This window comes from Moschus berezovskii, chromosome 22, assembly GCF_049115385.1.
Source record: "Moschus berezovskii isolate FMDL1 chromosome 22, NW_MosBer_1.0, whole genome shotgun sequence".
NCBI classification, from domain to species: domain Eukaryota; kingdom Metazoa; phylum Chordata; class Mammalia; order Artiodactyla; family Moschidae; genus Moschus; species Moschus berezovskii.
The window spans coordinates 5,157,500-5,172,729 of NC_142481.1; the positions used below are offsets into that span (position 1 = coordinate 5,157,500).

The 15,230-nt window shown below is 43.1% G+C and overlaps 1 protein-coding gene across 1 annotated transcript in view; it reads right to left on the reverse strand.

Annotated features, from left to right (window-relative positions):
* LOC148774294 (uncharacterized) overlaps positions 1–15,230 on the reverse strand; it is a 42,256-nt gene that overhangs the window by 10,632 nt on the left and 16,394 nt on the right. The window contains exons 4-5 of the mRNA XM_088830488.1: positions 6,215–6,303; positions 249–375 (exon numbers count right to left, since the gene is read on the reverse strand). Coding sequence (XP_088686614.1) covers positions 249–375; positions 6,215–6,229 — 142 coding nt within the window. The 5' untranslated portion in view covers positions 6,230–6,303. The remainder of the gene's footprint in view (positions 1–248; positions 376–6,214; positions 6,304–15,230) is intronic.

A 15,230-nucleotide genomic window follows, 5' to 3' on the forward strand; every position in this document is an offset into this window, starting at 1 on the left:
AAAATTTTTCCATTGAGCTTTACAACTACAAAAGCTCTGGAACAACTCCTGATGTATCATGAAGTGGGCAGATCATCAGAGGAAAAGGTAGATTCAGACTCCTGAAGCTGTGTCCTGAAGCTCTTCGTGTCTGAATCAACAGGGATTTCAGATCGGTCAAGTAAAACCAGGGCTCCCAACAGGCACACAGTGGGAAATGCAGAGACACCCCAGGGCAGATCCCAACTTCAGAGAGAAGTGATCCTCACCCAAGGAGACTAGGTTCCTGAGGGTCTCCACCATCACGTCCCTGTATAAGGCCCTCTGAGCAGGGTCCAGGCATTTCCACTCCTCCTGAGTGAACTCTATGGCCACATCCTTGAAGGTCAACTGTGCCTGAAATGAAAACATATTTCACCAAGGGGCCATGAGGAGAGTTCTTATTTTCACACAAAAGGAGAAGAGAAGGGAAAGGATCAAGTTGGAAGTATGTTTTCCGACACATCCAAGGAAAGCTATTTGGAGGAAATCATGGGTCTCCTAATTTTAATTCCTTCTGCTTTTACACAGAGATTATGATAACCTGCAATCAAAATGGATTTTTCATTTTTGTGGACAATACACAAAATACATGTAAGTAAGATTCAACAATGAGTTGTTCCTCCAGAAGTGTTAGACTATGTTTTACACACTGCTATTCAATATCTAGATGAGCCACACTATGAGTGGTGGCATCAGATATGACAAAGTCAACAGTGCCATAAAAAAAGGTCAAAATTTTAAATTATGATCATAAGAACAACAGCAACGACTAAAAGTGTTCAAATCCTTTAAAGATGCTATGCAATATTCTAAATGCTTTATGGCTATGAATTTTTTTAATCAACATCATAGCTCAGTAGAGAAAGACATATGCTGTTCTACAGAGACAAGTATCAGAGACATTTGGAGAAACTCAAGTTAGTTTAAGAAAGTAAGAAATGATACAGCAAGAACCTCAATTAAAGAGAATGCAGTGTTAAGATAAAGAAGCAAAAACTGAAGTAACAGAAGAGCATTAAGGATAAAAAAAAAAAAGAATAGCATTAGAAGCACACTGACAGAGGGTTCTCTGAGACTACTTGAAATAAGTTCAAAGTGAACAACAAAGAAGGCAATAAAAGATCATTACAGATACGGGGACATAAACACATGCACACAACATGTTAGAAATCTTACTACTATTTGAACCATGAACAAGAGAATGTAGAAAAAATGCAAGGTCATGAAATATATTTATACTTTCAATTATAATACCGTACACAGTTATAAAATCATGATGTCTTTTATGAAAACCGTGGACTTCTAGATTCATGAACTCATGGACACACATGTAAATCCAGAAATAAACTAGATTCATGAACTCATGGACACACATGTAAATCCAGAAATAACTGAAATGAGAGAAGGTGTCTCTGGACATATTTGTGCATAATTTTTTTCACCACTGTTTTCATTCATTTAAATTTCAGCATTTTTGGAAGAATGAAAAAGCATCAATTGTACCAAATGGTAGCAACATGAAAAAAAATAGAATCCCTTGACTGCAACCTCTATGGAATTCCTATATATAAAGATAATGAAAACCATAACATTGACAAAGATAGGTATTAACAAATGCAAAGCAGAGTTTATTTCTGTATTCCACTCATAAAACACTGAGTCAAACTTAGAAAAGTTGTTACTATTATACATTGAGATGAAGAAAAAAATGATCACAAAGCAAAGTTAAAAACTACTTAAAGAATTAAATATCACAAATATAAAGAAAATGGAAAAAAATACATTGTAATTAAGAAAGACTATTTCACCAAATCCCATGATCAAAAGGAAACTCTGAATGCACTCCCTCTAAAGTTACAGCAGACTGACAGGGGCTGGCCAGGGCTCCTGCCTCTCACCAGAGTACAGTGTGCCTGAGCAGGGACCCCTAGAGGATGTGACAGGAGAAAAACAGAGAGTGAGAGACACCGAGTGTGTCAGAGAACTGGAACTGTGAACGTTCACGAATCTAAGGACATGAATCTAGTAACAGAGAAAGGATCGGAAAAGATACTCCATCCTAAAGAGAGCAGGGGTGACTGTATCAGAAAAAAATAAACACATAAACTGATCAAGAGAAAAAGGATATTGTATAATTATAAAAAGGTAAATTCAGCAAGATGATGTAATAGTTACAAACACATATACATCTAGGTTGGATGGCATCCTAGACTCAACGGACATGAATTTGAGCAAGCTCAGGGAGATGGTAAAGGACAGGGAAGCCTGGTGTGCTGCAGTCCACAGGGTGGCAAAGAGTTGGACACGACTGAGTGACCGAACAATAATACACCTAGCATCAGAACTCACCCAAATATGAAGCAAACAACAGAAATACAGAGAATGATGACAGCAAAATGTCAGCATAAGACTTCAATATTCAAGTCTTATATATGCATGGAAACAAAAACTTGAAACAACTGTACCTAACAGACATGTACAGAACACTTCATCCAACACCAAAGAAACCCAAGAAAATAAAAAGGTGCAAACTCTGTACTACTGTTCAAGCCAGGCTTCAGCAATACGTGAACCGTAAACTTCCAGATGTTCAAGCTGGTTTTAGAAAAGGCAGAGGAACCAGAGATCAAATTGCCAACATTCGGTGGATCATCGAAAAAGCAAGAGAGTTCCAGAAAAACAACTATTTCTGCTTTATTGACTATGCCAAAGCCTTTGTGTGGATCACAATAAACTGGAAAATTCTGAAAGAGATGGGAATACCAGACCACGTAACCTGCCTCTTGAGAAACCTGTATGCAGGTCAGGAAGCAACAGTTAGAACTGGACATGGAACAACAGACTGGTTCCAAATAGGAAAAGGAGTACGTCTAGGCTGTATATTGTCACCCTGCTTATTTAACTTATATGCAGAGTACATCATGAGAAACGCTGGGCTGGAGGAAGCACAAGCTGGAATCAAGATTGCCGGGAGAAATATCAATAACCTCAGATATGCAGATGACACCACCCTTATGGCAGAAAGTGAAGAACTAAAGAGCCTCTTGATGAAAGTGAAAGAGGAGAGTAAAAAAGTTGGCTTAAAGCTCAACATTCAGAAAACTAAGACCATGGCATCCAGTTCCATCACTTCATGGGAAATAGATGGGGAAACAATGGAAACTGTAACAGACTTTATTTTCTTGGGCTCCGAAATCACTGCAGATAGTGACTGCAGCCATGAAATTTAAAGACTCTTGCTCCTTAGAGGAAAAGCTATGACCAACCTAGACAGCATATTAAAAAGTAGAGAGATTACTTGGCCAACAAAGGTCTGTCTAGTCAAAGCTATGGTTTTTCCAGTAGTCATATACGGATGTGAAAGCTGAACCGTAAGGAAGGCTGAGCGCTGAAGAACTGATGCTTTTGAACTGAGGTGTTGGAGAAGACGCTTGAGAGTCCTTTGGACTGCAAGGAGATTCAACCAGTCAATCCTAAAGGAAATCAGTCCTGAATATTCATTGGAAGGACTGATGCTGAAGCTGAAGCTCCAATACTTTGGCCACCTGATGCGAAAACTGGCTTGCTACAGTCCATGGGGTCACAAAGAATCCGACACAACTGAGCTACAGAACTGAGCTGAACTGAAAGCATGAGAGACAGAAAAGGAAAAAATTGCCCAAGGAAGTAAAAGATTTGCTCACTGAAAATTACTAAAGTTTACTTAGAGAAATCTGAGGACACAGTAAATAAAGAGACACTCTGTACTCATGAATTGGATGATTTAATATTCTTAAAATGATTTTATTACTGAAAGTGTTAGATTCTAATGGAATCCCTGTCAAAATTTCAAAGGCAATTTTTGCCATAAAAAAAAAATTACAATTCACAGGGAACCTCAATGGATCCCAAACAGCCAAAATATTCTTGAAACAGAAGATGGAGGCTGTCATTTTCAAAATTTAAAACATATTACAAAGTAATCAAGATGATGTTGTAATGGCTTAAGCCCAGATACATAACGCACTGGAACAGATTCAGTTCAGTACAGTTCAGTCGCTCAGTAGTGTCCGATTCTTTGCGACCCCATGAATCGCAGCACACCAAGCTTCCCTGTCCATCACCAACTCCTGGAGTCCACCCAAACTCATGTCCATTGAGTTGGTGATGCCATCCAACCATCTCATCCTCTGTTGCCCCCTTCTCCTCATGCCCCCAATCCCTCCCAGCATCAGGGTCTTTTCCAATGAGTCAACTCTTCGCATGAAGTGGCCAAAGTATTGGAGTTTCAGCTTCAGCATCAGTCCTTCCAATGAACACCCAGGACTGATCTCCTTTAGAATGGACTGGTTGGATCTCCTTGCAGTACAACGGACTCTCAAGAGTCTTCTTCAACACCACAGTTCAAAAGCATCAATTCCTCGGCACTCAGCTTCACAGTCCAACTCTCACATCCATACATGACCACTGGAGAAACCATAGCCTTGACTAGACGGACCTTTGATGGCAAAGCAATGTCTCTGCTTTTTAATATGCTATCAAGGTTGGTCATAACTTTCCTTCCAAGGAGTAAGCATCTTTTAATTTCATGGCTGCAATCACCATCTGCAGAGATTTTGGAGCCCAGAAAAATAAAGTCTGACACTGTTTCCCCATCTATTTCCCATGAAGTGATGGGACCAGATGCCATGATCTTCTTTTTCTGAATGTTGAGCTTCAAGCCAACTTTTTTACTCTCCTCTTTCACTTTCATCAAGAGGCTCTTTAGTTCTTCTTCACTTTCTGCCATAACGGTGGTGTCATCTGCATATCTGAGGTTATTGATATTTCTCCCGGCAATCTTGATTCCAGCTTGTGCTTCTTCCAGTCCAGCGTTTCTCATGATGTAATTTGCATATAAGTTAAATAAGCGGGGTGGCAATATACAGCCTTGATGAACTCCTTTTCCTATTTGGAACCAGTCTGTTGTTCCATGTCCGGTGGAACAGATTAGAGTACCAGAAATAATTCAGTGAAGATGATATAAAATGTACAGACAGGGTGCAAAGACTGCACAAAGGGTAAAGGACAGTCTTGACAATAAATGATACAGAGTAACTATATACAACCCAGCAAAAGAATGAAGATGGAACCTTACTTGTAACAAAGGTAAAATCTTCTATATAACAGGATACAATCCACCAAGTGCTGAGCAATGGAGGTGATGAAAGTGATTTAAAGAATGTCCAGTTGTCAGAGATTCTGATTGATTTCATAGGTCAAATTCAAAAATGGAATAAAACACTCCCTGGCAGTCCAGTGGTTACGACTTGTGCTTTCACTGTCATGGACTTAGGTTCAAACCCTGGTTGGGGAACTAAGACAGTACAAGCCTACATGGGGCACAGTCAAAAAAAAAAGGAATCAGTGTCCTTATATCACTGATGTCTGTTTCTGAACTTTCCCTTCCATTTGCAACTATTAAGATTTGAAGTCAATAGAGAACAAATGTATGGTTCCCAAGGGGGAAGAATGGGGAAGGGATAGTTAGGGAGTTTTGGATGAACATGCACACACTGCTGTATTTAAAATAAATAACCAACAAGGTCCTCCTGCATTGCACATGGAACTCTGCCCAATATTATATGAGAGTCTGGATGGGAGGGGAGTTTGGGGGAGAATGGATACATGTTTATGTACGGTTGAGTCCCTTTTCCATCCACCTAAAACTATCACAACCCTGTTAATCAGCTCTACTCCAATATAAAATAGCTAAAAAAAAAAAAGATTTGAAGTCAATGACTCACTCATTTAGCTTCAAATGCCTTAGAAAAAGAACGAATTACCCCTCATTGGTCAGTTTTCCAGATTTTATCAGATACTCTGCATATTAATGTTCAACTTCTTTATCCTGGTTGACAGAGAGCAGATAGAGCATCCAGAGAGGCCCTAAGCAATCCCTGCTGCCCAACAGCACTGAGACCCCGTCTCCAACCCGTGGATGAGAAGTTCTGCCCAGGATGATGCCCAGGGGAGCTTCCTCACAAGGACCATGTCACCGGGTCATGGGGAGATGGGATCTAATTGGAGACGACAGGCCCTGAAGGAAGGCCCCAGGTGAGTGTGCGTGTACAGGAGTCAGACAGGATACTCCAGAGTCTGACACGACTAGCAAGTCCAGGGAAGGGCAATTCAGGAAGAACAGACTGAGAATCCACTGAGAATATGACTTTACCTGAGAAAGAGCCATGCCTGACTCCAGTTCTTTCCTCTTCCTCCTCTTCTATGCTCTTCCTTGGGCAAAGTAAGTCTTTTGAAGTCAACCTTGAAAGTTGCAAAACTGCTGTTAGAATCCATATCTTCTCTCTCTGTGCCCCAACCACACACATACACAAAGAAGATCTCATCAGATGGAAGAGTCCTTGGCTGCCCACTGTCACAGGAGAGACCAGAACCCAACACTGGACTTTCCCACACTTTCCCTTGGATCACACTCCCCTCCTGGTGACGCCTCATGCACACAGCAGCAGGGGGCACCTCCGCTGACCTCATGATCCCCTTCAGGTCACACAGCAGGCCCTGGTCCAGCCCCACTCAGAGCAGAGCCCCTCCCCTGAGCCCAGATCTCAGCCCTCAGGACTGGGAAGATCGAGAGTCCTGATGCTCAATGCTAGATGTACCGGGGCCCCTTAAACACTATTGAGGTTGGACCCCACACTGACAATATAAAAAGGAATCTCTGGTCAGGGGGTACAAAACATGCGTACCCAGAAGTCTTCGTCGATCTAAGGCAAGCCTGAGTTGACCAGCACCCAGACGGGGCAAGTCCGGCCCACCCTTCACATTCTGTCTTCCAGCTTGACTGAGGCTGACAGATGAAGAACAAGTATGGACGTATGAGGCATCCAGTGTGACTATCTGATGAAGTAATTTACACTTCTGTCAACTCACAACTAGCATTTTCCTTTTGTGTGGCAAGAATACTGAAGTGTTACTCTCTCAGCAAATACCAAGTATGTAGAAACACAGTATGATTAACCACAGTCAACATTAGATGTACATGCTGCAAATATTGACCTAAATATAGTGATTTAATTTCCTCTGGATAGCTAGATAGAGGAATCTCTAAGTCATTTTCTGTAATAGCCAAACCATTTACATTTCCACTAAGAGTACACAAGAGTTCCCTAATTCTGTGTGTGTGTGTGCATGTGTGTGTGTGCGCACGCATGTTTTGGGACAGGGTGGGAGAGGACAGGACAGAAACTAGCACTGGCCTGGCAGAGAGAAAGTAGCAGCTATACCTTCCCAAGGACGTCCCCCTGTACTTGGTGTTGCCAGTCCTCTTGATTCCTGGAACACTCTCTCCCTACATTGAAGAATTTTATGGCCCTTCTCAAGTTCTGTCCACAGAAGCATACCTAGCAAAACCTCCCTAATAAAAACTTTCTACCAATTGAAGGTTCAGTTCAGTTCAGTTCAGTCGCTCAGTCGTGTCCGACTCTCCGCGACCCCATAGACGGCAGCCCACCAGGCTCCCCCGTCCCTGGGATTCTCCAGGCAAGAACACTGGAGTGGGTTGCCATTTCCTTCTCCGAGTACACTAGTACTCATCATTTCCTTCTCTTTCCAACTCCGATGAACTTACAAACTCTCATGGGGTCCAACACAGTCTCTATAAAACCCATAATGATCCACTCATCCTGCTATAAAAAACCACACACACACACACAAAAATCCCGAACTCTAATAAATCATGCCAGAGAGAAAAGTACGTATGAAGACATCCAAGGATCCACTGGATGCAAAACACCATGTTATTCACTGTAACCTCAGCCCAAAGATTGCCATCTTTGAAAACTACATATAAAAGATGTTTTCAGCAATCCACAAGCCCCAGCGAGACCCAAACATCTCCCAAAGAAACACCCCAAATTCCCCTGTTGTAGCTTTCACAGTGCAACTAAAAATTTATTTGCAACACAAAATACTGAAGAGTACTAACATAAACAACAAAATGACCTCTGAAACTTTTCTTCTATTACTCTAAAAACTGTAGAAAGATTCTTTTCTCTCTCTTTTCCCCTGGAGCAGGGAGGATTTACTACTTGCAAGAAGTAATGGAGATCTTTCTCAAAGCAGTGTCCCTGCACAATGATTTTTGACTTCCCCAAAGACCCAACACAAGTCACCTGTGGAGTGGATGCTGAAGGACACCCTTCAGCTCCATCTCCTGAGCACAAGGAACCCAAGCTCCTGCACCCAAGGGTCCCTGTGTGCTCAGCTCAGGACGTATTTCTAACATTGGAGGAAAATAATTTTCTGTACCTGAAACCACTGCCTTCATGGAAGCCAAAACATGGAAGCAACCCAAATGTCCATTAACAGAGGAATGGATAAAGAAAATGCAGTACTTACATATAATGAACTACTACTCAGCCATTAAACAGAATGAAAAAAAAAAACCATTTGCAGCAACACAGATGGATCCAGAAATCACCATACTGAGTGAAGTTAAGTAAAAGAAGGAGAAATATCTTATTACATCCCTTAGATGTGGAATCTAAAAAGAAATTATACAAATGAACTTACAAAACAGAAAGAGACTCACAGACAAGAGAACGATTGTGGCAGGGGGTGGGGGGGAGACGGGATAAATAGGGAGTTTGGGATGGACATGTACACACTGCTATATTTTAAATGGATAACCAACAAGGACCTACTGTACAGCACATGGAACTCAATGTTATGTGGTAGCCTGGATGGGAGGGGAGTTTGGGAGAGAATGGATACATGTATATGTATGCCTGAGTCCCCTCACAGGTCATCTGAAACTATCACAGCACTGTCAATCAGCTATACCCCTATACAAAACTAAAAGTTAAAAAAAGAAATCCACAAATTTACATTTAATGCTGAGAAATATTTCTACTATGGTCACTTCTACTCAGAGCCTGTGTTCCTGTCTCCAAGCCAGCATTTTTGTTTTTCATTCTGGGAAGACAGGGATTCATACACAATTCTACAAAAACTAGATACTCTCTCCAAAAAGAACTGCCATGCACAGACATATCCAGTTTGGCCAGTCACTTCAGGGTCAGCGTTGCTCTGACTGAGTTTCCGGTCTAGTCGCTCATCTGCATGTTATAAGCGGGCTCCCTGAGGCCCAGAAGGGAGACATTTTTTTAAAAAGTCTTGGTGGAGTGAACAGAATAGGGGTATTTCCCAAATGAGATCCTGCAAGGTCAGTGGGCAGAGTCTGTCCTTATCACCTGTTCCATTTAAACCACCATCCATCTGGTACCTGATCAAAGGAAACTTCTCTTTTGAGGTCTGATCACACAGACGCCAAACAGGTAATTATTCTTCTTTTCCAGAAAAATCAAAGTAAAATAATTTTAACAGTCGCAAAAGCACAGCTGCTGGTGCAGAAAACATTGTAAGGATTTAGCTTAGAAATAGACTCTGAGCAAACTTCTTCATCATGAACAGAGGAATAAAAGAGGCAAAAAAAATATAAGGGATTCAAATCCCTTATATAAACTGGCATAGTATTTGCATATAACCTACACACACCTTCCTATATGCTGTAAATCATCTTGCTGCTGCTGCTAAGTCACTTCAGTCGTGCCGACTCTGTGTGACCCCATAGACGGAAGCCCACCAGGCTCCCCTGTCCCTGGGATTCTCCAGGCAGGAACACTGGAGTGGGTTGCCATTTCCTTCTCCAATGTGTGAAAGTGAAAAGTGAAAATGAAGTCGCTGAGTCGCGTCCGACCCTTAGCGACCCCACGGACTGCAGCCTACCAGGCTGCTCCATCCATGGGATTTTCTAGGCAAGAGTACTGGAGTGAAATCATCTTGAGGTTACTTATAATACCAAGTAAAATGTGAATGCTATGTAAAAAAAAAAAAAAAGACCAACTGGTTAAACCAGGTTTTGACCATTAATATAAAAGACATTTCTACCAAGTACTCATCAAAAGAATCTAAATGTATTTACTAGTTATGAAAGAACTTTTCCAATATATTAAGATAAAGCAGGGAAAGCACTTTAGTGTCAAGAATATCTGAATCAATAAAAGGAAATAATCGTGCTGTCAATGCTTTTAAAAAATTGAGGATATACCATATTTAGAAAAGAACCACGTGAGTAGAATACAAATACCCCCAAACTTATTTCACAAGTTAATAATTATTTGCAGGGAATTAGACATTTAATGCAGTAGTATATATGTAAAATTAACAACAAAAGAAATGTAAAGGAAACAGAGAAAAAAGCAAATCCATTATAGAAAAACAACACTTTTAATGTTTCTTTAAAGAGGTACTATGTGGTGACAGAACCAGTCCTTTCTTGTCCCACTAGTTTCCCCTCCATCCCATGCCAGGAAATGGAAGGGGGTGACCCACACTTGTCTTGAGTCAAGTCACTGCTCCTTGGCTCAATAGGGACTGCAAAGGGACGTTATCTTGTCATACAAACAATTACAAAATGTACAAACCTTCCAGCTTTTCAATATGAATCTTCGTCTGTATAATTTAAGCAAACAAAATCTAAATTTATTAGATTCTAAAGCCAGAAAACAGTGCATCATAACTTTGTCCAAATTGAATTAACTCACCTCTCCCACCTGGACCCAGTTTCCCCCCTACCTGCACTATTTTTTTTTAATCTGCACTATTATGCGTTTCCATACAATTGTCGATCTCCATTCCCCCCCCCCCGCCCCCACCCTCGTTTCTATCTCTTTAATCTTTTCTATTCTGCTGGTGCCCCTGCTGGTCTAGTTCTCTCCGCTCTCCTGCCACACTCTGCAACTTGCTTCTCCTCTTGTTGCTCTTTCCCCCCCATACCCTTACATTTCTGCCTCTTTCTTCCCCCAGCTCAACCCCCTCTGCCCTCCGGTTACAAACCTCCTCTGCCTCTTACAGTCCCTTCCTCCCCACTCTCAGGCACCCCACGTGGCTATGCTTCCTTTCTGCTCTCCTAGTCACACGCTGTCATCTCCTCCTCTCCCAGGCCCACGATGCTCTGAAGGCCACGGCTCCACATTTTATCCTCTCGCAGAATCTCTGTGAAGCGCCTCACCGCTGTTGCTCCCCTTACTACCAATGATCGAGGCCCCCCTCTCCCCATGTTGCTGCCCAATCCCTGGAGATCCGGCTTTTTTAAATTTCTCAATTTTATTCACCTGCCATTTTCAAGGCTAAATCTATTTCATCTTACGGTCTCTTCACAAGCTCCTCAGCCATCCTATGTCTCCATCCGTTTTCCTTATTCTTTCCACTTAGCAGTTTTCCTCTCTCAGGTTCCTTTTCTCCGCGACTGCCAATCCCATCGCCCGCTTATTTATGCAAAGGAGACGCATTCAGAGGGCCGCCTACTGGAAGAGACCGTTTCCCAACCGAGGGAAGAATAGGGGACTGATGGCCGGGGTCACCTGCACCTACAGGGGACGGGCTGACAGGGAGGGGGGGCCCGCGGGGCGGAAGCAGCGGCCTGAGACACGAGGCCGGGGGGCCGGCAGGGACGGGGTCTCAGGAGCTGGGCAGGCTCTCCCGAACCCCGGGACCGGGGAGAGGACGCGGCCTCCATGGCCCGAGAGGACGAGGCTAAGGGGCGTGAATCCACCTCGCAAACGAGGGCTTTACATGAGGCGAGGGGCAGAGGTAGGAAAGGGTTTCAAGCAGGAAAATGTGCGAAAGGCGGTGTATACTGAGACCAAAGGCGGAAAAGCCAAGGGCAGGGACCGGCCTCTGAGATTTCAACCCAGGGGAAAATACACCCAGTCCCTAACAGCTACGTCTGGATTGACTGGGGGCGGAGAGGCGGGTGCTGGGATTTTAGGCCCGTGCCGACCCCCACGTCGTGAGGATGGAGTCGGAAAGGAGACCCCCGCCGCCGCCGCTGCCGCCGCACAGTTAACTACCGACGAGCAACTTACTCTCAGCGGGGTGACCTTCCCTCAGCGGAGTCCGCTTCCGGTTCCGTTAGGGACCGCGCCAGAGGGGCCAGAGAGGGGCTTCCGGGGGCGGGGCTTTGGCACAGCGCTAGGTGCCTGGAGAGGCCCCCGGAGCCCGCAGGGAGTGCTGGGAGGCAGGGCAGGCGCGGAGCAGGGGGCGGGGAGTGGGAGGTTGATCCTATTAATTTGAAATTACTTTTTTTTAATGTATTGTCCCACTTTGGGGGGGGGGGCGGTGCTGGGTGCTCCTTGCTGCCTGGGCACTTCTCTAACTGCAATGAGCAGAGGACTACTCTAGTCGTGTGTGGGCTTCTCTTGCCAAGAACACAGGCTCTGGGGCACACAGGCTTCAGTAGTTGCAGCTCCCTGGCGCCAGAGCACGGGCAGTCGTTGTGGCCCACGGACTTCGTTGTCCCAAGGCACGTGGGATCTTACCCGACCGTGGATGAACCCATGTCTCCCGCAGCGGACGGCGGATTCTTTACCACTGAGCCACCAGGGAAGGCCCACTGTCACAGTTTCAAGGTGAAAGCTAGGCCAGTTGCCTGGGCCAGTTATACTGAAACTAAGATGTCTCCTAACAAGTTGAAAATGGTTACAGTAAAAAGTTGTTTTTGCCAGCAGTTTGCTTACATGTCCAATTAACTGAATGTGTATGAGATAAAAGGTTCCAGGTAAACTTTTTAAATATCTTTCCCCAACTCTTTGACAACAGGAAACCTTACAGGTTTGATAAATTATACGTAGTTTATAAATATCTAGATCATTCCCAAATAAGATAAATGAGTAAAATACTACTAAAAATAGTATTTTGCGGTACAACTCTATAACCATTTGTTTTTGTCTTTGAAATCTTTGGGACTCGGGACAGTAAACTACACAGATAACACCACAGCATTTTCCCACTTTCCATCAGATCTCACTCCCACCTCAGAAGACCCGACAGTCCCCTTCAGGTCACAGACCAGGCCCTCGTCCGTCCCCACTCAGCCCAGATCTCAGCCCTCAGGAATAGGAGGACTCAGAGTCCTGAAGCTCAATGAAGGATTCAGATTGGAATCACCTGGGGAAACTTAAATATAATTAACGTTGGGTCTCACCCCATTTCGGAGAAGGCAATGGCAAGCCACTCCAGTACTCTTGCCTAGAAAATCCCATGGATGGAGGAGCCTGGTAGGCTGCAGTCCGTGGGGTTGCTAAGGGTCGGACACGACTGAGCGGCTTCACTTTCACTTTTCACTTTCACACATTGGAGAAGGAAATGGCAACCCACTCCAGTGTTCTTGCCTGGAGAATCCCAGAGAAGGGGGAGCCTGGTGGGCTTCCGTCTATGGGGTCACACAGAGTCGGACACGACTGAAGTTACTTAGCAGCAGCAGCAGCAGCAGCTCACCCCATTTATTTGAAAGGGACTCTGGTCAGGGCACAAACATGTATTTACAAAGTGCTTCTTTGATTTAATGTGAAGACTGGGTTGAGCATCAAAGATAAATGAACAGAGTGCAAATGTGGTGTGTATGGACTAACACTCAGGCATAAAATCTATTATTATTTTTTTTTTTGGCTGCACTGTGCAGCCTGGGGCATCTTATTTCCCTGACCAGGGATTGAACCCAGGCCCTGGCAGTGCAAGCACTGAGTATCAGCCACTGGACTGCCAGGGAATTCCCTAAAATAAAGAAATATTTCCATTTGCAACAACATGGAAGGTACAAAGCTAAGTGAAAAGTCAAAGACAAATACCACACGGTTTTACTTATCTATAGAATCTAAAAGAGAAAAAAATGTAAAATACAGTGAAAACAGACACACAGAAAAAATATGTGATTTCCAGAATGGGGTAGAGGAGTGAATTATGTGAAGGAGTTTAAAATGGGCACATTGACAATTACACAGTAAGTAAGTCAGGAGCATGTATAATATACAGCATAAATCATAGGGTCAATAATATGGTAAGAATGTTGTTTGGGCACAGATGGCTACTAGACTTACTGTGGTGGTCATTTCATAATGTATGCAAAAATTAAACATTACACCTGAAACAAAAATTGTACAGCAATATGTTTCAACTAAAATTTAAAAGATGCTCCATTGTGGAGAGACACCATACAAAACTAATTAATATAGGTGGCAAGGCCCATAACCAGGGCCGTCACCTCACCTGATATCAGAATAAAGACTTTGGAGGAAAACGACACAAATGCATGACAAAGCTGATCCAAATTTTAAGCCTGGTAGAACATAACACGATTCTTTCTAGGGAGAAACTTGACAAATGTACTGAATGTGATCAACTTTATAAAGATATATATACCTTTGTGGTCTTAAAAGAATTAATACAATATAGAAACCATATAAGAATGTCAAGACTTTGCAGCAGTTACTCAGGATACTTCACATGGAATTCACACTAGACAGAAACATGACAAATGTAATGGGGAGATAAATCTTCAAACAATCCTCTCAACAGACTTACAAATAAGAAAACTTACAGTGGGAGGAAACTCAGTCTATTAGGTTTGAAATAACCAATCTCAGATGTTAAATTCCACAGAGAATTAAAAGTTAAAATTTTTTAAAATTCCTGAGTTGATACCTGTCAGAGGATCAGACATCTGTGGAAAGATCAAATTATCTGCAGATGGTACATTGTTTATTCAATTATCTGGGGTCTCGTGAAAAGGGTCCATTGTTATTAATGACCTACACCCTGAAGTTTGAAATCTGTTGATGTTATTGTTCCATTATCTGCCTTTCATTTGTCACCATTGATAGTCTCAAATGGTAAAGAATCTGCCTGTAATGTGGGAGACCTGGGTTTGATCTGGGTTGGGAAGATCCCCTGGAGAAGGGAATGGCAACCTACTCCAGTATTCTTGCTTGGAGAATCCCATGGACAGAGAAGCCTGGTGGGCTGCAATCCATGGGGTTGCAAAGATTCGGATACGACTGAGCAACTAGCACGTAACACACACACCAGGTGGTACAGTGGCTATGATTCCACCCTTAGTGCAGGGGGCCAGAGTTCGATCCCTGGTTAGGGCACTAGATCCTAAATGCCAAAACTAAAAGATCCCATGTGCTGAAACTAAGACCAGATGCAGACAAATTAAGTTAAAAATAAAATATCATGTTTTTGGTGGCCACGACACCTTCTCTACATATGTTGTTATGAGTGAGGGCCATCACTGATGAGTATATGAAAGATTATTCTAGCAGATGATCAAGAAATAGAGTAGTACCGGACACTGTGAAAGTGAGGTTTTCATATGTGTTTCATGATGG